Below are 25,226 nucleotides of genomic sequence, written 5' to 3' on the forward strand. Positions count from 1 at the left end.
TCCATATGCACTCAGTAGATAAAAGGGAAACCCTGCGAGGGATGGACAGGCCTCGTTCCCCAGTAGATGCTCAGCCAGCAGAACCCGCCTCTGGGGGCAGGAAGCAAGTTCTCACCCTCGTTACACTTGCTCTGCCGGGCAGCAGCAGGTGCTGGACACTCTCTGGGGACTTCAACAGTGTCTGCTGACCTCCCTCTCCCTTGATGAAGAGGCTGCTCCTGGACCCCGCCCCCCAGGGCTCTGTTCTTGGGGTCACCCATGTGCGGGGCCTCCAGCTCCTCTTCTTCACCTGAGCTGACCGCCCTGGGGACCTGCTCACCGCGCCCCAACGTTGGCTGACCAGCCCCTGGCTGCCCCCACGGACTTGGAGATGGGGTCCCCTCCACCGTGACCCCCACATGCTGGTCCATCTCCTCAGGGCCACAAGACCATCCCACAAGCTGGACACTCAGTCCAAACGGCTCCCACCTCCTCCTGGGGACCGTGCTGACCCTGCTACTGGCAGTGTCATCCTCAGTCCTTCTCGTGTGACCACCCCCCATCCCCGGGCTGGAGCTGGAGCTGGCGTCTGCCCACCCCAGGCCTGAGCGGGTCTCGGTCCTGGGGGCTGCAGGTGCCCAGCTCAGCCGCGGCGGTGACCACCGACCCTACGGGAGCAACCCTGGCACTGCCCACCCCTGCCCTCCCCGGGGGCTGCCCCGGACCACCTCCACCTGCTGTGCCCACCTCCCCGGGGCGCCCTTCACCCGGGGGAGCCTCACGCACCCCAATCCTGCACAAGCAGGGCGGCTGAGCCTCAACGAGGGAGCGGCCTTCAGCACCCCTTCATCCACCATCCCCCGAAAGGTCAGCGGGGCTTGCTGGCCCAGGGGAGAAGCTTTTCTTCCAGAAAGCTCAGGGCATGGACTGTCTGGAGGGCCGCTTCTCGTTCGTTTCCTCTTCTTCTTTCTTTTAATTAAGGAGATTTTTTTGGAGGGATAAAATAAAAATTGCTAGTTTAAAAGGCGATTGCGGAAACTTTACAGCAGGGAAACCTGGTGGGCGCGACCTCAGCCGGGGATCAATGTGGCGGTCAGCGAGCGCAGGGCGCGGTGACGGCGTGTCCCCTGAGGACGCGTCACCTCTGGCCTCCATCCCCCAGACCTGTAGCCCCAGGCGTCTCCCGAGAAGAGCACCCGAGCACCTGAGAGACAGAGCATCCTGCAGCGCACCTGGGCAGAAAGTCACGGGAGACACGGGAGGCTGAGACACCGTCACAGGAGGCTGAGACACCGTCACAGGAGGCTGAGACACCGTCACAGGCGAGAGTAGCTGAAGGAGGCAAAAACCCAAAATAAATCAACACCCAGTACTGGAAAGTAGAAATGTCACGGTACCCTCTGATCACAGTGCAGAAAAATGAAATTAGTAAGATCAAAACATAAAACCCCCGCCTATCTGGAAAGTTGAAATCACCTATTAACAAGTTTTGAGTGAAAGGGAATACAAACTGAAATTATGGAAATTCTTGGAAAAAATAATGATAATGAAAACACTACACATCAGAATCTATCAGACACATTTAAAATGGTGAACAACGAAAAATACACAGTCCTACTCAATAAGAATTTTTAAAAATAACTGAAATTCTAAACTTGAAGAATTTCATTGGTAGCAGAGACCATCAGGAGATAGAAATAGGGTAAGATATTGGGCAATTGGAGCTGAAGGGATACAGATTGTGCAACAGGACTGATTGTAAAAACTCAGAAATGGACAGCACAATACTACCTAACTGTAATACAATTATGTTAAAACACTGAATGAAGCTGTATGTGAAAATGATAGAGGGAGGAGGGCTGGGGGCACAAATGAAATCAGAAAGAAAGACAACAAAGATTGAGAAGGCATAATCTAAGAATGCCTAGGGTGTATAATGATAGTGACTAAATGTACAAATTTTAAAAATGTTTTTGCATGAGGAAGAACAAAGGAATGTCATTACTGTAGGGTGCTGAAACTAGATGGTACTTAATATTTTAAAATTTCAACTTGTGTGTGAGACTAAAGCAAAAAATGTTTATTTAGTACAAAATTTATATTTTGACTAGTGCATTTCCTAATATAACTTATGTAGACAGCTTAATTGAACACCGTAAGTACATGGAATCTCAGGTAGGGCATGAGATTTTGTTGGTTTGTCCAGAGTGATGCCCCAATAAATCCCAGAGTGATTTGAACAGTGAATAAAAAAGTATTTGCAAAGTCCCCTTTGGGGAATGGTGAAAAAGGGGGAAAATTCAACTTTCCCAAGTGGAGAATTCTTGATATTCTCACAAGCAGTGGGGACAACCAAAGCTATAGGCCGAGCCCCCAATCTTGGTGTTTGTTCATATGAAACTTAACTCCACAAAGGATAGGCTAAGCCTACTTAAAATTAGGCCTAAGAGTCACCCCCAAGAGAACCTCTTTTGTTGCTCAGATGTGGCCTCTCTCTCCAACCAATACAACAAACAAACTCACTGCCTTCCCCTGTCTACGTGGAACATGACTCCCAGGGGTGTGGACCTTCCTGGCAACGTGGGACAGAAATCCTGGAATGAGCTGAGACTCAGAATCAAGGGATTGAGAAAACCCCTAGAATGAGTTCAGACTTAGCATCAGGGGATTGAGGAAACCTTCTTGACCAAAAGGAGGAAGAGTGAAAGGAGACAAAATATAGTGGCAATGGCTGAGAGATTCCAAACAGAGTCGAGAGGTTATCCTGGAGGTTATTCTTATGCATTAAATAGATATCACCTTGTTATTCAAGATGTAATGGAGAGGCTGGAGGGAACTGCCTGAAAATGTGGAACTGTGTTCCAGTAGCCATGTTTCTTGAAGGTGATTGTATAGTGATATATCTTTCACAATGTGACTGTGTGATTGTGAAAACCTTGTTTCTGATGCTCCTTTTATCTACCTTATCAACAGATGAGTAAAACATGTGGAATAAAGATGAATAATAGGGGGAACAAATGTTAAAATAAATTTAGATTGAAATGCTGGTGATCGGCGAGGGGGAGGGGTGGGAGGTATGGTATTATGATTTTTTTCTGTTTTCGTTTTATTTCTTTTTCTGAATAGATACAAATGTTCCAAGAAATGACCATGATGATGAATATGTAAAAAAAAAAATCCTATGGAGTTTTTTTTGGTTTTGTTCTGGCTTGGTCTTGTGTTTTGGTTTTTTATTTTTATTTTTTATTCTTTGCAAAACAGGCAAACCACTAGTTAGTTTCCTCAAGAAAGGTAAGGGAAAAAGTGCAAATATATTATGAACTAAGAAGGGCCAAGAATGAGGAATCATAAGAGAATACATTGCAGCAGTTTGCAAAGACACAAGAGCAGACATAAACAAATGGGGAGGCTTTTCTTGTTCCTGCTTAGGGGAGAAAAGTTCCCTCTAAAGTTAATTTATAAATTTAACAGGGTCTGAATAAAAATATCTATAAGCTTTTTTATGGAACAGGGCAAGTTGATGCCAAATATATATGGAAAAACAAATATGCAAAAATTGCCAGGAAAACACTGAAAAAGAAAAACTATAAGAGAGGAGTAGCCACACCAGATATTAAAGCATACTTTGCTCTGATTATAGGATGAATACACGATTTTGTGATGATATTATGAGCCAGTGATTGCATACTTTTGAGTTTGTGTAGTATATGAGTTTATCTCAATAAAAATGCATTTTTAAAAAAATGAAAATAAACGTGTATGTGGTATCTTGGCTGGCGATCCTGGAAGAGAAAGGGGACATTAGGGGAAAACTAAGGAAATATGAATAAATCATGGGCTTCAGTAATAACAACATAAATATTGGTTTGTTAATTATAACAAATGTACCATAATTTAGCATATTATTAATAGAAACTGTCTAAGGGACATATTGCAATGCTCTATACAATCTTTCAAATTTTTTGTACATCTAAAACTATTCTAAAAAATGAAGGGCATTAATAGAAATGAAAGATGATTGTGGTTATTTCTGCATTCTAGGAGAATGAAGATAGGATGAATTGCTCTTTCATTTAGGAAAGCACAGCCTTTTGACAATAATGAGACTGCCAATCATTCTACTTACCGATGCTTATTTTGGTAATAGAACAATCTGCATGTTATCTGAACAAATGATGGGCATCCCTCCTTGTAGCCAGTTCTGGTCATATGACAATGTTTTGGAAAATGGAGTGGAATTGAAATAATTTATGCAATTTCCGGATCATGGTTTCATAAGGAAATTTCTTGCTCTCCACTGTTTTTCTCTTTCCTCTTCCTGCTGCCTGGGAAATGGTGACAACTAGGGCAGCTCCTTAGGATAAGGCATGGAAGCAACTGACTGAGAATGGCAGGGACATCAATTGGATCCTTGATGAATTTGTGGAATAGGGACTTACTTTGAACCACCCACAAAATTTTGACTTATGTGAGAGAAAAATAAAGGTCTATCTTATTTAACCATTGTGATGTGAGTTTCTTTGTTATAGCAGCTCATCGTAGTTCTGCCCTAACTAATGGAGCTACAAAACAGAGTCCGGAGCATAACCTGGAATGGGGAAGTCAAAGTAAAGGGCATAGCACTGCTGTGCCAAGTAAAGCAAAAATTGTTCCAATGCAAAATGGGCCAGGTCCTAGAGAAAATTGCGAGCCTGAAACTTAAAGAGAGAACAGGGGAGATGAGATTTGCTTGGGGAAGAAATGAGCCCTAACAGACCTGCAGCTTGGTGGGCGTAAAGCAAAGGCCTAAGGTGAAAGAAGGCAACCAATGGGAGGCTCCAAAGAGTGGTTCAAACTAAATGGACTTCCTGAACAGTGATGTCTGATTTTTAGGTTTAAAGTTCTTAATTATTATGCTATAATTCTCTGGGTTTGCCCGGCACACACCTTCCATAAAACTTTATTTAACAATTGACTTAAGCTGAATGTGAGAAGGATAGAGGGAGGGGGGCTGGGAGCACATATGAAACCAGAAGGAAAGATAGATGATAAAGACTGAGATGGTATAATCTAGGAATGCCTAGAGAGTACAATGATAGTGACTAAATGTACAAATTAAAAAATGTTTTTGTATGAGGAAGGACAAAGGAATGTCAATATTGCAGGGTGTTGAAAGTAGATGGTCATTCATATTTTAAAACTTCAACATCTGTGTGAGACTAAAGCAAGAAATGCTTTTTTGTTACAAAATTTATATTTTGACTAGTGCATTTCCTAAAATAACTTATATGGTACAGGTTAATTGAACACCAAAGTACATGGAACCTTGAATAGGACATGAGATTTTGTAGGTTTGTCCAGTGTGATGCCCCCATAAATTTCAGAGAGATTTGAACAGTGAATAAAGACGTATTTGCAGGGTCGCCTCAGCGGAATGGCGAGAAAGGAGGTTATTCTTACACACTAAATAGATATCACCTTGTTAGACAAGATGTAGTGGAGAGGCTGGAGGGAACTGCCTGAAACTGTAGAGCTGTGTTCCAGTAGCCAAGTTCCTTGAAGATGATTGTATAATGATATAACTTTAACAATGTGACTGTGTGATTGTGAAAACCTTGTGTCTGATGCTTCTTTTATCTACCTTATCGACAGATGAGTAGAACATATGGATTAAAAATAAATAAATAATAGGGGGAACAAGTGTTAAAATAAATTTAGTAGATTGAAATGCTAGTGATCAATGAAAAGGAGGAGTAAGGGGTATGGTATGTATGGATTTTTTCTGTTTTCTTTTTATTTCTTTTTCTGAATTGATCCAAATGTTCTAAGAAATGATCATGATGATGAATATACAACTATGTGATGATATTGTGAGTTACTGATTATATAACAAGAATGGAATTATCATATGGTAAGAATGTTTGTGTTTGTATGTGGTTATGTTTCATTAAAAAATAATTATGATGAAGAATATACAATTATGTCATGGTATTGTGAGCCACTGATTGTATACCATGTATGGACTATATGTTTGTGAAGATTTGTCAATAAAAATGATATATATAAAATAAAATAAATAATAGCATATAATATAATATATAATAAAAATAAAATATTAAAAATATAAAATATAAAAAATATTTTTAAAAAAGAATGTTCGTGTTTATATGTTGTTATGTTCTGTCCAAAAAAATTAAAAAGCTAAAAATAAAATAATTAACTGTCTAGCTTGAGGAATGAAGGGAGGGCTGTGACACATTTTGGAGAAAAGCAGCTGGAGAGAGATGAAGCAGCTTGAAAAGATCATGTGGCAGTGAAAATAAGTCGTAAGAGCTGACAAGTCATAACCGGAAGCAGGAAGCCCCTTCCTCACCCTCAGAGCCTCTGAAGTCATTTGAATGGAATTAAATTTCCTGCAGCCAAACGGAGTCAAGAGGCTACTCTGGAGGTTGCTTTTACACAAGCTTCAGGTAGACTATCATAACCTACCAATCCCAACCAGGACCATTCCAGCCAATCCTAAAAAACACCTAGGGCAATATATAAGATACCACAAGATTTCCAGGCACTAGATTTACTTTCCAGAAACCTATAACCTCCAGATGGGTCCCTGGTTCAGATAAATCCTGAAACTTAGAGGGCCCAGCCTCTTCAGAACATCAGATAGTTCCATCTCCCTACACTATATTAGTGACAGACCCTCCCAATATCAAAAATTTAGAATTGCCATAGCCCAAATAACCCTAAAGAGAGGGATGGAAAGATCAAAGGTGATGGTGGAGTTATACATAGAAGATAGGACTTAACTGCGAATATGAAGGCTAAATCATTACATTGATATCTCTTTTAGTCTCCAGGATTTTAGAGCAGCTAGAACTAAAAACCTAAAATTGTGAAATTGTAACCCATGTCAAAGTCTGAAATACGTTCTACAACTAATCGTGCTGCTGCGCTTTGAAATTTATAGCTTTTTTGTATATGTTATTGTTCACAAAAAAAAAAAAGAAAAAAAGTCGATTGTGATGATACAAAGTTATTTAAGCCCTCTGGTCTCCTATATTCTGGAGCAGGTAGAAGGAAAAATATGAGAGGATCATATGGTAGCCATGACAAACTCTGGGCTCTCTCCTGTAAAACTAATGCTTTTTTATTTCTTTGCTTTGTATATATGTTATATTATTCAATAAAAAAAGTTAAAAAAAAATTCCTGCAGCCAAATGCCAGTTGGGGGCTCAGTAAAATTTTTTTTAATTATTAAAGGTTAAGAAGCCTTTAGGGACACATGAAACAAGCAATGCATGTTTCATAGAGATGGTGATGTTTAGACTGGCTTTTGTAGGGCAGTTAACTGACTTGGTAGCAAAAAAAGGGAAGGGTGAGAATAAATGTGTAAGATTATAGTCTTAATTAATACAGTAAATAGCTGATGTTTGCTCCCTACGGATCAGCTGAGGTATGTTGAGATTTCCCAGGTTCTACTTATCTTGTAGGCTGCCATTTAGCCAGACCTCTCTAGAAATGTTATTATAAAATAATAGTTTATTTTTCACTTTGAAAAGGCAAAAGAAGAGAAGGAAATCTGGGCGGGCCACAGTGGCTCAGTGGCAAGAACGCCTGCCATGCCAGGGGACCTGGGTTTGATTCCCGGTGCCTGCCCATGTTTAAAAAAAAAGAGAAAGAAATCTTCTAGCTGGACAAATTCAAAACATAGCTCTTTATATTCTGTTGTATTTCTTTACACTATGTGGTAGTTAGGTTCAGGTGTCAACTTGGCCAGGTGAAGGCACCTATTTCCGTTGCTGTGGACATAAGCCAATGGTAGATGAACCTTATCTGTTGCTAATTACATCTGCAGTCCGTTAGGAGGTTAGGAGGCATGTCTGCTGTAATGAGTGACGTTTGACTGAATTGGCTGGTGCTTAAATGAGAGAGCGCAACGTAGCACAGCCCAAGCAGCTCAGCATACCTCATCTCAGCACTCGCAGCTCAGCCCAGACCTTTGGAGGTGCAGAAAGGAATCACCCCGGAGAAAGTTGTTGGAACCCAGAGGCCTGGAGAGAAGTCCAGCAGAGAGCACCCTGTGCCTTCCCACATAAGGAAGAACCTCAGATGAAAGTTAGCTGCCTTTCCTCTGAAGAACCGACAGAATAAATCCCCTTTTATTAAAAGCCAATCCATCTCTGGTGTTTTGCATTCCGGCAGCTAGCAAACTAGAACATATTTTTGCATATTCTTACACAGTTGTTCTCATGTATTATATATAATTCTCTACATATTTTCACTCAACACCACATTATAAGTATTTTTCATACAATTGTAATTGTTTCATTCGTAAATAAGATCTCAGATAACCACATTACCCTCTGGTGAGTGAATGTACCATGATTTATTTAATCAGTTCCCTTTTTGAGCGCATTTAAGCTGCTCATAGTTTGACTGTTACAGAAAATGCAATTTAGACCATTATTGCACATAGAACTTTTTCCATATTTAGGATCATTCCCTCATGACTTACTGCTTGAAATGGAATTATTGAGTCAAAAGCATCAATATATTATTTTTAATTTTTTATTGTATAATATAACATATATACAAAGTAAAGAAAGTAAAAGAGCATCAATATTTTAAAGTCATGTTTATATTGGCAATCGTTTTCTCAAAGGGTCATATCAATGAATCCTTCCACCTGCAGTGATTGAGAGGGATTCTTTCCCCTTAGATTGGTGAAAACACTTCTCATAGTAAATAAAAGAGAAAAGGAAAGGAGACGAGGAGAAAAAAGAAGGGTGTAATAGGGAGACAAATGATTAAACACCCATGGCCACATTTTTTCTTATATGAATTTGTTCACCTGCAGACTATGACTTCCCCAAAATGAAAAACTGGGACCTCTCCTGTCATGCTCTCTCACCACCCCCTGCAATCAATAGCTCGCTTAATCCATCTATTTCTGTTTCATAAATCTCTTTCCAATTAGTTGTTTCCTCTCCAGTCTCAGAGCTCCGGCCCCAGATCAGGCCTCCCCCTTCTCATCATCTTTCTCATGGAATAAATCTGACTTTGTGAGATGCTAGGTTTTTTTCCTGGTTGTTTCAGGTTAACTGGACTAGGATAACATATCATTTCAAGCCGTGCTTCCTATGAAGAGCATAGGGACTGAAGCAGCAGTACGTGACCTGGCCTGGGAAGTCAGGGGCATAATACATTTTCTTTCTGTGCCACTCATCTCTCCATGATGGCAAGCATCAGGGTCATGGGTGAGTGCCTGTGCCTCCCTGATGGAGTGAGGCAGGTGTGGGGGGAGGCTGGTGGGCTGAGCTGTGTGTCTGTCTGCAAACCCCAGTGTAGGAAGGGCCGTCCCGGCCGGGAGCCTCCTGCAGGGCCTGTGGCCAGAGAGAGGGAGGACACAGCCAGGGAGGAAGTTTCACACGCCCTGCTCTCGGGCCCCAGCGGTGCAGTGACTGTGGTGATGGGCAAAGGGGGCCCTGGCCAGTGGGGCACCAACTGGCTGCACCAGATGGCTTTGGGTACCATATGACGGACTGCAGGGAACTTCACTTCTTTGGGCCTCAATTTACCCGTCTTTCCAATTTGAGGAGGGGGCTGAAGGGTCTGATATGGGCTCAAGAGCTTGAACTTTGGAGCCAGCCGGAGCAGCGTTTGAATGTCCACTCCATTTTCCATGTCCACAGTGTGGGTCATGCACTCTGAGCCTCAGTTTCCCCATTGGTAAGTTGGGAATGGTCACTTCTACTCTGTGGCCTGTTGGTTATGAGCTGGAGACAGTGATGGTGGTGGCAGAGCTGGGAGTGTTTGGAGGGGGGCAGCTCCTGGCGTCCTCTCGTGACACCAGGCGCGTATGTAAAACTCAGATTCTGACCCTATCCAAACCCACCTAAAGCCTCAGCATTTCATCTAATCCCCTGTAAAAGCAAAAAATCGAGGTCCACAACATGTTAGGATGTCACCTTTACTGATGACGGGGACGAGGGAGAATTTTCATCACACAATATGCAGTGAAATGATTAAAATTCCCATTAGTCACTGGTAGATCCACTACAGAGTCTCTCTGGCCATCTGACATCTCCTCTCTCTTCTACTGCCTTTCCCCAGGTGGCTTCTAAAATTCCTTTGCATCCATAATGATCCAGTTCTAGCTGCAAACTAGCATCTCTTGTGCTGCAAAACAAAATCCCTGCAGTTCCCAGGTCTCGAACCTACATGACTTTTCAAAGTATCCCCTTCAACTAGAACAGGTCTCTTCTGGAACGGAAAAAAAGAGAATTCTTCTGTTGGAAAAATAACAATACCCCTGTGCTTTTACACACGGAGGGCAGTATTAACAGAGAAATGTTTCTCCGAAGAATCACCTGGAGAGCTTCATGAAAACACAACGTTCCTGGCCTCACTTTCCCCCAAATCCCCGCCAAGACTGACTCAGGAGGTCATGGGAGGGGTTAATCACATATTTGTATATAATCTTTTAAAGTTTCCCTGATGATTATGATCTCTGCCCTCAGCTAAGAACCAAGGAGTGGTTAAAAGCCCTGACTTTGAATAAGTTTAGCCCTAAATCTGCCTCTTACTATACTGGCCATGAGACACTGAACAAGTCGTCTTCATGGGTTGATTTTGTCTTGTGTATATGGGGTACAGTACAGCCCCTACCTCAAGGGTTGGTGGTGTAAACAGAGTCAAGAGGTTATCCTGGAGGTTATTCTTACGCATTAAGTAGATGTCACCTTGTTATTCAAGATGTAATGGAGAGGCTGGAGGGAACTGCCTGAAAATGTAGAGCTGTGTTCCAGTAGCCATGTTTCTTGAGGATGATTGTATAATGATATAGCTTTCACAATGTGACTGTGGGATTCTGAAAACCTTGTGTCTGACGCTTCTTTTATCTACCTTATGGACTGATGAGTAAAACACGTGGGTTAAAAATTAATAAATACTGGGGGAAACAAATGTTAAAATAAATATAGTAGATTGAAATACTAGTGATCAATGAAAGGGAGGGATAAGGGGTATGGTACGTATGAATTTTTTTTCTGCTCTCATTTTATTTCTTTTTCTGACTTGATGCAAATGTTCCAAGAAATTATCATGATGATGAATATACAACTATGTGATGGAAAAAAAGAATGTTCATATTGTATGTTGATTGGTTTTATTAATAAAAATTTTAAAAAAAGAGTTGGTGGTGAAGACTCAGAGATAACATAGGAAAGTATCCAGTGCCTGGCACATATTCAGTCATTCATTCCCTCGCTTATAATTCATTTAATGCATTTATTCAACTATTGATTGGACAGCCTGTATGCACCAGGTACTGAGAAGACAATAGTGAAGCAGGGTGGACAACTCTGCCCTCATAATGGGGATGGTACATCTGTGTGACATCTGAGCCCTCAGCCAACTTGCTCCCGCCATCCATTGGCTCATACAGGAATCAGTCACTAGCAAAAAATAGCACCAGCTCTTTATTAAGGACCTAATAACACTAGTTCATTCCATCGTCACATCAACACCGTAGGTATTATCATGCCCACATTCTGCGGAAGAAAGTGAAACTACAAGATGGGAAGTGGTTTACTCAATGTCAGGCAGCCGAGTCTCTCCAACTCCGGGAAGTGTGGTCTTTTCACTGCATCACTCAGTCTCAGGCTTGAACTTTAATACCAAGAATTTTAGAGTTTGTCATTATGACAAACTTCTGAGGCCAGATTCAGGAACTGGAGGTTGGGGTTAGAGTTGAGTCAGAGGCAGAGCTCTAAACATAGCTTTAAATATAGCAGACACAAATAGGACTTAGGGAAAAATAATTTTACTTGCTGAACTCTATACCAGGTGCTTCGCAAACCTCTAATTCTTGTTGTTATCATTATTTGTCATAGATAAAGTTTAGGGAGGGGGATTGCTCGTGGGGAGATGTCAGTAGAAGTCTATTGCCTCCTGGAAAGGCATTTGCTTTTCCTTATAAAATACAGTGCCACCTATTTCCTGCTGGCTGGTGCCTTGAATGTGGTTGGGAGGCTGGGAGCTGTGGAGAGCCACCTTATCACCTAAGAGAGAGGAAATTCTTGCCAAGGATGGGAGAACCAAGCACTAGAGAAAATCTGGGAACCTGAGCGAATCATTAAAACAGCGTAATATGCATCACTATTAAAAATGTTTGCAAATAGCCAAAAGGTGGAAGCAACCAAGTGGTCATCCACAGATGAGTGGATAAACACAGCGGGGCATACCCACCCATATGCTGGAATATTATTCAGCCATGAAAAGCAATGTAGTTCTGATACATACGACAAGACAGATGAACCTTGAAGAAATAACCCAGACACAAAAAAGACAAATGTTGTATGATTCCGCATCTATGAAATACCTAGAATATGTAAATTAATAGAGACAGAAAGTTAATTATAGTTTACCAAGGGTGAGGGGAGGGTGGGGAAACAGGGAGTTAATGCTGAGTGGGTGTATGGTTTTCGCTTTCCTAAAGGATGTGATTGTGACACAATATTGCAAATATAATTAATATCACTGAATTACACTGGTGAAATTGGCTAAAATAGACATTTAGTGTTGTATATATGTTACCACACACACAAAAAAACAATAGAGTCTAAAAACCCTTTAAAACAGTGTTTGTAGAAAAAATAAAATTATGTTTGTAATACACTCGTCACCTGAACTTTTCTGGCTCCTCACCTTTTTCCTGCCTCTCCTACTCTCCTCTCAATCTCCTCTCTCCCTATCTAACCGAGATGTGCTGCTTATTTCTGCTCAGCATCTACATCCCCTCTCTGGTTGCAGAAGTATTGTCCTCTTGAGGGAACACCTTTCCCTTTAATCCAAGTGCTCTGAGTGGGGTATAGCATTGGTCCCAGGCTTTGGGTGACCCATCAGACGCAGAAATGGCCACATGACCGAATTTTGCCTTGTAACATGGGGACAACCCATCGGAAAAGGAACCGGTGCAAAGAAAGCTGAGCAGAGAGCTCTTGATGGGCTGTCGTTCACCTGGGTTGGCTGTGCCTGAAGCAAGGACAACCCCTGGATGCTTTCTTATTCATACAAATTTTTTTTTATTGAGTTACAATTCACCCTTTTAAAGTGTACAAGTCGATGATTTTTCGTACATTTTCAAAGTTATGCAACCATTACTGTTATCTAATTCCAGAGCATTTCTCTCCCCCAAAGAACTCCTATTTTCATTAGCAATCACACCCCACCATCCTTCCCCCAAGCTCCTGGCAACCACTAATCGACCTTCTGTATCTGTGGATTGGCCTATTCTGGACCTTTCATACAAATGGAATCACACAATAGGTGTCCTTTTGTGTCTTCCTTCTTTCACTTAGCAAACTGCTTTCAAGGTTCACCCATGCTGCAGCACGTATCAGTACTTCATTCCTTTTTATGGCCAAATAATTTTTCACTGTCTGGCTATACCATATTGTGCTTATCTGTTCAATGGTTGATGGACGCTTGGGTCGTTTCTACTTTTTGACTATTTTAATAATGGTGCTGTAACTATTCATGTACAAATTTTGTGTGAACATACTTTTTAAAATTTTTTTGTGTATATACCTAGGAGGGGAATTGTTATATCTTAACAATTCTGCATTTAATTTATTAAAAAAAAATTCCCTAATGATTGATGATGTTGAGCATCTTCTCATTTACTTATTTGCCACAGATATCTATATGTTTAACTTTGGGGGGACTTGCCTAACTGTTTTCCAAAGTGGCTCCATTTTGCACTGATCTCTAGATTTTTTTCATTGATTTGAGTTTTAGGTCTGTCTCAACGGTAAGAGTTTTAATATACTGTCCCATGTAGGAGCAAATCAATACGTTAATTTTTACCCATTTATGAGCAGTAGCTTTCTCCCTGCTTTGAATGCTTACTCCTGTTTCTCTCTTCCAAACTCTCCATCGAGATTTGTTTCGTATGCATACACTAACCGTCCTTAACACAAATCCTGCTGCTCATCATTCTGGCAACACAATTCCTTGTATCCCTTTAGCTTTCTTTCCACTAATGAAGACATTAGAATATTTTACAATAAAGAAATGGCATGCTTAACATCAGAAAGTCATATTCTTTTGGTAAGAAAAAAAAAAAAAAGAGTTCCAGGAAACATTTTCAGCTTTTCCTGAATTGCTATTTTAAAAAAATAAAAATGCTGTTCCTCTGGCTTCGCACTGTGAGGCCCTTGAAGCCAGGCGCTAGAAGGGACTCGTTCCTGTGTTTCCAAAACGGAGCTCAGCTAGAGGAGTGGCCCTGAGGTTGCCAAACCTCTTCCTCCTGGTGAGAAAGAAGGGCTTTCCTGAAGGTGGATGGCAGAAGTAGGTTCTGATTCTGAAATCCTAGAAATTTGTCTTTCTGCCACCCGCGTCAGTGGCCTGGAAGGAAGTGAGTCATTTGGGGAAGTGTAGACCAACCCCCTGCAGACGCCGACGCAGCCATAGCACTCTTCACTGCTCACCCTCCCTGCTCCTCTTAGGTTGCAATCCCGGCTCAGACCCACCCTCCAGCCTTCCAGCCCAGCCTTCCTCCCTTCGGTCCATCCTCCACGAGGACCCTAAAGGGTCTTCCCCAACCTGTACCTCACCCTGTCCCTCCCCTGCTCAAAGCCACTCACGTCTCCCCATCGCCCTCAGGATGAAGTCCAAGCCTCACGCACAGGTCTTTCTGACATGCCTTGCAGTCTATATTCTATTTTTTTTTATTTCCCATCCATGCCCTTTTGGCCTTTTAGCCAATAGTTTTGGGATGAATGTTACCCAGATATCAGTTGGGGCTTCTTTGGCATCCAGACCTCCAAGTCCATGGCTCTGGAAAATTCAAAATTCTCCCCCAGTTTTTTATACGTTGGTGAATTAACATGCCCATGATTCCCTCTATCTCCTGCTTCATGCTAATTCTGTTTCTCTCCCCACCCCCCATCAATCCAGACAGAAAGAAAAAATGATCTTCACAACATTCCATGAACAATCCTCTTACACCAGGCATTTCCTGACTTTTGTATGGAAGTGGGAGGTGAGATCAAGGGAAGGCACTACTTTCTCATAGGATCTCAACTCCACCTTCCACTCCCAGCTGCCTTCCTCTCTCTTCTGGAAACCTAGTTTCTTTCCTCATGCTTAGGCATCACCTTAGGGTCTCATCTTCCATTCCAACTGTTCTAACAAAATATCCTTTATTTCCTCCCCAGCAGATACCATGATTTCACTTGGATAAGACAGAAATTATCTTATCTTTCTTGGAATACATAAAATGCCACAGGAATGTGTGAGTCATTCATTCATTATGATGAAGTCAAATTGAGCTGATGAAGTCAAACTGGGCACTTAATATAGTCCAGGCACCACCTTAGTTGCTGGGAATAAAATGGCAGCTCAGACCAATGGTGAACAAAGGTACAGGTCTTGCCTTCAGGAGGACACATCGGGCAGACAGAACTGAGACTAGTTCATCAGTACACAAGCAATGGACAAATTCGATAATTTCAGAAAGTGATCCTTCTTATACAGAAAATAAAAAAAGGATAATGTGAGTAGAAAATGACCAGTTGGAGTTGATGTGTGGGAGGTGAAGGCATGCCTCTCTGCAAGGGGACATGTGTGCCGAGGGTTAAATGATGACCATCAGCCACAGGAAGGTCCCTGAGCAGAGCATTCCAGGCAGGGGGCTCAGCACGTCCAAAGGTCCTGAGGCACAAATGGATTTGTTCTCCTCCAGAGGCCATGGTAGAGACTGAATTCTATTCTGAGCGCAAAGGGATATCATTGAAGGATTTTCAGCAGGTGCATGAAAGGATACAGGATATAGTATCTGCTAATCCCCAGGATTTAAGGATAAGAGTGACAAGGCTCTGATGCTCACTAACCTCAAGCATCAACCTCATCCTCTCCAAATCTTGGTTTTCTCATCTGTCCTGTGGGGCTAAAGGACCAAGTCTTACCTGGCTTTTTGCAAGGATGCTCAGAGGGGTGCCTAAGAAAGTATGGTGTAAACCTTGAATCTTGTTATCACTTGTAGCTGTGACTGTGAGTTTTGAGCCCCCTCCTCCCTGCAGTGTGGCTAACTCAATGTATAATTTGTTGAATGGGACTCAGGGAGGAAGAAGTGAAAAAATTTATTGATTAATAAGTATGTATCTAGTTCACATCTCATTGAATGCAAATAGCTTCTTAAATTTCCTACCAAGGCAGGAAATCTTCGTGGAGCATAGGGTCTGGCCCAGAGTAAACACACTTTTTTTTTTTTTAATCAATGAATGAGTAGGCGATGCTTAATAAATAAGTATTGAATTTTAATTTTTACCAGGTACATGTTCTTAACCACATTTGACAAATAGAAATCAGAATTCCAAAGGAGGAGAGTTCAAGGTCACCCAGAGTCAGTTATAAAATGATCAAACTGCATCCCTGGTGCAAATCTTTCTGATACCAAAGCCCAAATGTGTTGATAACAGATGCCACTGGTTGTGTACAAATGGCCATTTTTCTGTCCTTTTTGCTGGGTGAGCCCGCAGTTCTTGTAGGTCCCTCATCTTTCTCCTCTTAGCCATGCGGTTTGTGAACCCCGAGGCATCTACCCTCTCTCCTTGCCGGGAATTGGCTTACGGTCCGGTTCTGGTCTGTGAGATGTGAGAATTCTGCTGGGAGATCCTGGGGAGAGCTTATGGTCCTGAAAAGAGATACGTGAGGGAAACAGCTCTTTATTCTTTCGCTGGAAATTGACGTGGGCACATGTCATGCCTGGAGCCGCAGGAGCTGTCTTGAAAACGAAAGGGGATGTGTCACGAAGATCAGAGTGGCATGTTGAGGAGACTGAACCAGTGAGTTAACCAAACCTCTGGGAATTCTACTCTTAAATTTAATGAAAAGTGAAATAAATTATTTTATTGCTCTCATCATTGTTTAAAAGTTTTTACTTTTTGTATAATCAATCCAGTGTGCACAGCTCGATGAACTTTCACAGATTGAACACATGCCTGCCCTGCAAAGGACGGAGAGCCAGAACACGGCCAGAGTCTCCTCGAAGCCCCCCTTGGGGTCCCTCCCAGGACCTCCCCCCTCTCAAGGGTAGTCAATATATAACTTCTAACACCACTACTTTTAAGTTTTACATGTTTTTGAACGTCACGTAAATGGAATTATACAGCCTGGCCTTTTGCACATTTTTATACCTGGCTTCTCTTGCTCAACTTTTTTGCTTATGAAATTCAACTATTCTATTTCATGTAGCTCTGATAAAGTGTATCTTTACTGTTGAAGGCATTTGCAGTTGGGGTTGAAATTCCATCCAGGGCTTTGTAAGTGAGGCCTGTTGTTTTGACGGCTTTCCAGAAATCATTAAATCGTTAAAACATTGTATCAGTCAGCTCAGACCAAGGTATGCTCAGTAATAAATGACTCCTCCATTTTAAAGACTCACAGCAACATTATTTACTTCTCCCTTCCGTACAAATCCATTGTGGGTCAGTGGGCTAGGACTCTGATCTATGTCTGCTTCTTTTCTGGCCCAGCACTGAAAAGGGGACCTGCATTAGTTTCTTACTGTTGCTGTAACAAATCACCACAAAATTGGTGGCTTAAAACAATAATAATTTATCACCTTACTGTTCTGGAGGCCAGAAGTTTGAAATGGAATTTATGAGGCTAATGTCAAGGGGTCAGCAGGGCTGAGTTCTTTTTGGAGGGTCTAGGCGAGAGTTCATTTCCTTACCTTTTCCAGCTTCCAGAGATTTCTCTCATTCCTCGGAACCATCGCCCCAGGCAGTAACTGCATTCGGCTTCCACGACCCATCTCCTTCTCTACCTATGACTGTCCTGCCTCCCTCTATAAGGACCCCTAGCTGACACTGGCCACCCCCCCCACCCCAGATAATCCAAGAGAATTTCTCCATCTCAAGATTCTTAATCAAATCTGCTAAGTCCCCTTTGCTGTGGAAGGTCCCATAGTCACAGGTTCTAGGGTTTGGGACTTGGTCCCCTTTGGGGAATCATATTCTGCCTGACATAGAGCCCCTTTCTGGAGTATGCCAGTCCTGTAACTTAGGGAAGAGAGAAAACAGCTCCCCTAGACCAGACTCTTGTTTTTTTAATTTTTTTTTATTAATTTTTAAATTTTTAAAAAATATGACAAGAAAGAAACACATTCTTAACACATGATCATTCCATTCTACATATGTAATCAGTAATTCACACTATCATCACACAGTTGCATATTCATCACCATGATCATTTCCCAGAACATCTGCATCAATTCAGAAAAAGAAACAAAAAGACAACAGAAAAAGAAATAAAATGAAAACAAACAAAAAAAATGATACATACCATACCCCTCATCCTTTCCCCCCACCGACCACCAGCACCTCAAACTAAATTCATTTCAACATTCGTTCCCGCTATTATCCATTCCTATTGCATATGTTCTACTCATCCATTGACAACGTAGATAAAAGGGGAATCAGACACAAGGCCCCACAATCACACAGGCACACTGCGAAAGCCACACCACCACACAATCATCTCAAGAAACATGGCTACTGGAACACAGCTCTACATTTTCAGGCAGTTCCCTCCAGCCTCTCCACTACATCTTGAATAACAAGGTGACATCTATTTAATGCGTAATAATAACCTCCAGGATAACCTCGACTCTGTTTGGAATCTCTCAGCCATTGACACTTTGTCTCATTTCACTCTTCCCCCTTGTGGTCGAGAAGGTTTTCTCAATCCCTTGATGCCGAGTCTCAGCTCATTCTAGGATTTCTGTCCCACGTTGCCAGGAAGGTCCACACCCCTGGGAGTCATGTCCCACGTAGACAGGGGGAGGGTGATGAGATTGCTTGTTGTGTCAGCTGGAGAGAGAGGCCACGTCTGAGCAACAAAAGAGGCTCTCTTGGGGTGACTCTTAGGCCTAATTTTAAGTAGGCTTAGCCTATTCTTTGTGGGGTTAAGTTTCATATGAACAAACCCCAAGACTGGGGGCTCGGCCTATAGCTTTGGTTGTCCTCACTGCTTATGAGAATATCAAGAATTCAACTTGGGGAAGTTGAATTTTCCCCCTTTCTCACCATTCCCCAAAGGGGACTTCGCAAATACTTTTCCACTCACTGATCAAATCACTCTGGGATTCATCAGGGCATCACTGTGGACAAACCAACAAAATCTCATGTCCCACCGAAGGTCCCATGTACTTACGGTGTTCAACCAAGCTATCTACATAAGTTATATTAGGAAATGCACTAATCAAAATATAAATTTTGTACCAAATAAACATTTTTTTGCTTTAGCCCAGACCAGACTCTTAAAGCTTCTGCCAGGAAGAGGCCCAGTCACAGCTGCTTCTATTTCATTGGCCAAAGCAAGTCACATATTCAAATCTGATACAAGTCTCATTATTGATAATAGTATAACCTACCATGGATACTTGCAAGGCAAGGAAAAGAGGAGGAAGGATGGAGGAAAGAGAACGACTTTGTTTTGCTCGGGGAGCACGGAAGAGGGAGCAGAAAAAAAAAGGCTTTCTCATGAGCCAAATGGCTCCTGCGATTTCTTAATCCCCCCAACTTCCTTCTCCTCAGAGGGGTCACCCATTGGTGAGCTGAGCAGGGCAGGAGGGAGGTGAAGGGTGAGACAGCACTATTTCAGCTGAAGGACTTTCCCCTCTTTCATTCCCAGCGTTGGCAGCCGGCAGCAAGCCCCAGACCTGCCCTCCTTTTGGCCTGCAGATGCACAGACGATGTTCGTGCTGGGATCTCCACTGAGCTGTGTTTAGAATCCTCCTGGCCTGCAGCTCTCCCCACCCGCGTTCACGGCACCCCACGCCCTGAACCCCAGGCGGGCATGGCAGAATGTGTCGTCTGTCGCCTGACCACGTACTTGGAAGAGCTCGAGGCTGTGGAACTGAAGAAGTTCAAGTTGTTTCTGGGGACTGCAGCAGAGCTGGGGGAAGGCAGGATCCCGTGGGGACGCATGGAGACGGCTGGCCCTCTGGAAATGGCCCAACTGCTTGTGACCCATCGAGGGTCAGGAGAGGCCTGGCTGCTGGCGCTGAGCATCTTCGATCGGATCAACAGGAAGGACCTGTGGGAACAAGGACAGAGAGAGGACCTGGTGAGGGGTAAGGAGAGGGCAGGGTGGGCAAGGTGGGTCCCACCCATTCCCTTCTCCTTGATGACGCCTGAGCCCTGGGGACCTGTGCTTCTGACGTCACCCTGTTTATCCTGGTTCATGCTGGGTCCTCTGCCGGGAACACCCTGCCTCTATCTTCTTTGCCTGGAAAATTCTTCTTTATCCATCAAAACCCTGGAGGTACTTCCTCCTCTGAATATTCCTTACCCTCCCCGCTGCCATCACCACCACCTATGGGTCCCCATTTCCCACCTGTGCCCTCCCCGGCCCGGGTTAGAAGTCCCACTGTCATACATCCTTAGGACTCTTAGTTTTCTTTTGTTACATCTTTATCCTATGAACAATAGCGATGGTTCTAACATTACTGAGTTCCTCCTATAACGTGCCGTCCGCTGAGCATAGCATTATATAGATCAAGACATCTCATGTTTAAAATGCTGAATCAGGGAAGATATTATTGACCTTATTATATAAACAAGAAAAGCGAGGTTCAGTAAAAGATTATTTGCCCTCAGACAAAAATTCATTAAATAATACATAAAAAGTATTTAATCCAATGCTCCGCAAATGGTTGGAAGTGGTGATGGCAGTTAGGCTCTGTTTTTTAATGTGATTTCTCGCCCATCTCCTCTGCCAGTACATGGGCCTCTCAAGAGCAGGAACAGTTCTGATTCCTCTCTGTGATTTCTGTGTCCAGCTCTTGTCAAGAACAGAGGAAGCCTTGACAAATGTTTGTTGAATGAATAATCAATCTCTGCCACTAACTGGCTGCAGAGTCACTTCCCTGAGCCTCAGTGTCTCACCACTAAGGAGGTATGATGGCAGTGGGGTGCTGGCACATGTTTAACCATGGGCTCTTCTGAAAAATAATTAAGGCCCTTGTTTGTAGCCTTTGCTATTTCCTGTGGTGTAGATTCTCCCAACACGGCTGGTTTCGAACCAACAATGTGATGTCCAAGGGCTCATAATTCCTAGAAATTAGCAATTGGTTCTCTTGAGCCGGTAAATGTGTGATGCGAACCCCTCAAGGCCTGGCCAGATATTATCCTCCATGACTCCTCCTCCCTCCCGGAACCTCTTTCTTGGAGAACATTTGGAAGTACCGTTTGGACTTGGGGTCTGGGGAGCAGGTAAGGCGAAGTTGGGTCACATCTTTACTTAGGGAAATATATGAAAATGGAAGTGTTATCAGCAATATGTTTATTTATAATTTTATAGAATGACATTTCATTATTTATAGAATTACAGTTGATTATAGAAATTTCACATACTTACTTTAAGGAACTCAACTAATATAAGAGTGTAGAGTAAAAAGCCAAGTCTCCCCTTTCTGCCTAAATTTCTCTCCAGTGTCAACAGTGATAGCCATTTCGTGAACATCGTCCCCCGAACCATCTGACCATGAGTCCTCTTCATTAATCAGGAGGCAGCCAGGGTTCTGAGGTAGACCAGGTGTCTAGATTTGCTCTGCTCTACCTGTGTGATGCTGCAGGATCTGCAGACCTCTCTGGACATCTGTCTCTTCATCTGGACAACAAAGGGGATTGGACTAGATCAGTGGTTCTCACACATTACTGTGGATAAGAATCTCTTGGGACGTCTTGTTGCAGATGTGGGACCCCAAATCCCTGCACTGGAGGTTCTGATTTGGCTTGGGTAAGGCATCAGGAATCTATATTTTGATGCAGGTGGTCCTTGTGACATGCTTTGGGAAACACTGAGTTAAACACTAAAACACTGAGGTCTTTTTTAACTGAAATATTCATTGATTTCTCTTTTTTAATTAAAAAAATTTCTATGCCCCTTTGTGCTGGGACATGCTGGGACATGGAGACAGGTCAGACCCTGTCTCTTTCCTCTAGGCAGGAAAGGGCCCTAGACTCAGAGTCTCACAGTCGAGGATGTGAGAGAGGGAGGCAGCACAGAGGAAGAGGACAATGGGCCACCCCAATGTTAGTTTTGGAAAGGTGCTTCTAAGCAGAGAGTCATCCCTTTCCTTCCTTGATGCTCAGAGAACTGTAGAGACTTCTCTAAGGTCACACAGCAAGACAGGGGCAAAAGGGAGTATGGATCCTCAGAAAGGGCAGTGTAAGCTGCTATAGACTCAGTATCTAGAGTATTTAGCACACAGTAGGTGCTCATAGTTATTTGTGGCATGAAAGAATGAATGAATAAATGCAGAAATATGGACCCATTGACTTGCAGATGCATAAACTCATAGATATAGTCCAATATTATATATATATACAATTGGTAGAACCCCTTCAGCATGTGAACTATGAAAGAATTTCAGTCACAGAACACACCAATTCAGAGACACGAGACTCCCTTCTACAGACTCACACATCTACCACATTCCTCTATTTAACTGGTTTATGCATCAAATTCCTGAAGCTTCTAGGAGGGGGAAGACCAGTGGTGGGTGATGCTGGGTACACAGTCCCTGACCTTAGAGTTTGCAGTGAGGGGCAAGAGCTGACATGGACTGGGGGAGACAGGCCATTGTGATCAGATCCTTGACAGGGGGAGGCCAGCGGCAACTCGGTCAGACACTGAGCGTGTGGGGAAGGCTTCATGTGAGATATGAGTGGGGGGCTTCAACCAGAGGAATCCCGAGGGCTTTGACAGGAGAAGGAAGCAGAAAGAGCAGAAATCGCCATCTCAGAGGCCTGAGAAAACGTGGGGAATGTTTAGTAGGGGCCGAGTTCTCAAAGACGGATCTCTGTCTCCCTTGTTCAGGGAGGGACAAGAGCTGCAGCAGAGCAGTGGACTGAGACAGGCTTACTGGGTCCGCTCTGGGCTAGGGAAAGGCACCGTGAGATGTTGACTCCGTAAGTGACATGGTCAGATCTGGGTGTAAGAAGAAATTCCCTGCAGAGGGGAAGTTGGAGGCAGGCAGACGAGCGCAGAGGCTGACGAGACAGGAAGAAAGAGATCTTTCCTCTTCCCTGCAAGTCTGCTGAACTCCAGCTCCTTCAGTGAGAATCGATTCTAACATCACATCCCAAAGCAAAGACCTCAGACCTGGCTTCTCATCTGCCCTTTCACAGTCTCTCAGCTTCCTCCAATTCTATAGTGAAAAACCTGGTGTGTTCACCATGCAGACTCTGTCATCAATATTTTACTCTACTTGTTGTACCACGTGTTCATCCATCTATCGTTGCTGTTTCTATCCATCAATCTATCTTATTTTTTTATGCATTTGGGAGGACAGTGCAGACACCTGTACTTTACCCACCCCCATGGTTCAGCTTGCAAATCATTACGTAAGGTTCAATGTTCAAAGTTTTCCTTTCTTTTGATGTAAAATTTACATGCAATGAAAGGCTCAGAGTGAACCCTTACTAAATTTTGAAAAATGCTTACATCCTTGTATCCCAACCCCCATGAGGGTATCAAACATGAATCACCCCAGAAAATCTCCTTATGCTTCTTCCTAGCCAATCCCATCAGGCAACCACTGTTTTGAGTCTCTTCCACCATAGATTAGATTTGTGTGTTCTGGAAGTTCATATAAATGAAACCATACACTCTATTATCCCGCATTTTCATTGTTGTCTGTTTACTTGTATCTCATCTCACAAGCCTGTGGGTTCTTCACACAAGCAGGCTTTCGTCATGTCATCTCTATCTTATCGCAGTATCCACAATATCTAGAAACATTGTCTAGGAATAGTCTTTTAAAATGATTTCTGGGTGGGCCACGGTGGCTCAGCAGGTAAGAATGTTTGCCTGCCATGCCTGAGGACCCAGGTTCGATTCCCGGTGCCTGCCCATGTTAAAAAAAAAAAGAAAGAAAGAAAAAATGGTTTAAAATGATTTTTGAATAAGTCAACCGATGAGTGAATGAATGAAGATGCGAGGTCCCAGATGAAGGTAGTGCCCTGAGAATAGAGAGGGAGGGTCTAGTTTAAGGGATAGGTTAAAAAATAGAATCAACAGGACTTGGTTATTGCTCTAGTTTGCTAGCTGCCGGAACGCAACACACCAGAGACGGATTGGCTTTTAATAAAAGGGGATTTATTTTGTTAGTTCTTCAGAGGAAAGGCAGCTAACTTTCAAATGAGGTTCTTTCTTACGTGGGAAGGCACAGGATGATCTCTGCTGGCCTTCTCTCCAGGCCCCTGGGTTCCAACAACTTTCCCCAGGGTGATTCCTTTCTATACCTCCAAAGGCTGGGGCTGAGCTGTGAGTGCTGAGATGAGGTGTGCTGAGCTGCTTGGGCTGTGCTATATTTCGCTCTCTCATATAAGCACCAACCAATTAAGTCAAAGGTCATTCATTGCAGCAGCCACGCCTCCTAGCTGACTGCAGATGTAATCAGTCTGCAGATGAGGTTCACATACCATTGGCTCATGTCCATAGGAACAGAACTAGGCGCCTTCACCTGGCCAAGCTGACACCTGAATCTAACTACCACAGGTGTCAATGTAGAGTCCACAGTTCTGGACCTTCTTACCTCTCTCTGGGTAATATTTGCTAATATCGAGGATTTATTTACCATCTATAGGCTAATGATGCCCACATTTATGTTTATGGAACTCCAGACATGTCTGTCCACCTGCCTACTCAATGTGTGTCTCACAGTCATCTCAAGTGAGTATGGCAAAGGAACTCTACATATTTGTTCTTCCTGTCTCATCAAACCCCATCCTCCTTTTGTCTTCCCCATCTTAGTAAATGTTCCAACTTCCATCTGTTTGCTCAAGCCAAGACAAAGCCTAGATATCATTTTTGGTCTTTTTAAGAATTTTTTTTTTAAATCGGGGTGTAGATACACATTGTAAGTGAAGTGCACACATCTCAAGCTTCATCATTCAATGAATATTTACATGTTGTATACTGCGAGGTAGTCGCCAAACTAATTAAGAAATAGAGCATTTCCAGCACCCCAGAAGGTTCCCTAGGGCCTCTACCAAATCGACAACCTTCCAGAGATAACCACCGTTTTTACTTCTATCCCCATCAGTTAGCTTTTCCCAGGAATCATCTTTGTGTTCCTTGCCTGGACCCTCCCACATCCAGTTCACCAGATAAAGAACTCCGTTTTCAGCACCGTGGACGTGAAGTGGCCATGGAACATCCCAGGGCGTGCGCGGGCAGTGGGATATCAT

At 43.0% G+C, this 25,226-nt stretch overlaps 1 protein-coding gene across 1 annotated transcript in view; it reads left to right on the top strand.

Annotated features, from left to right (window-relative positions):
- The first annotated feature begins 19,643 nt into the window (after positions 1 to 19,643).
- NLRP12 (NLR family pyrin domain containing 12) overlaps positions 19,644 to 25,226 on the top strand; it is a 44,156-nt gene continuing 38,573 nt past the window's right edge. The window contains exon 1 of the mRNA XM_077130840.1: positions 19,644 to 20,101. Within this exon, the coding sequence (XP_076986955.1) occupies positions 19,825 to 20,101 (277 nt within the window). The 5' untranslated portion in view covers positions 19,644 to 19,824. The remainder of the gene's footprint in view (positions 20,102 to 25,226) is intronic.

This window comes from Tamandua tetradactyla, chromosome 16 (genome assembly GCF_023851605.1).
Source record: "Tamandua tetradactyla isolate mTamTet1 chromosome 16, mTamTet1.pri, whole genome shotgun sequence".
Lineage (NCBI taxonomy): Eukaryota > Metazoa > Chordata > Mammalia > Pilosa > Myrmecophagidae > Tamandua > Tamandua tetradactyla.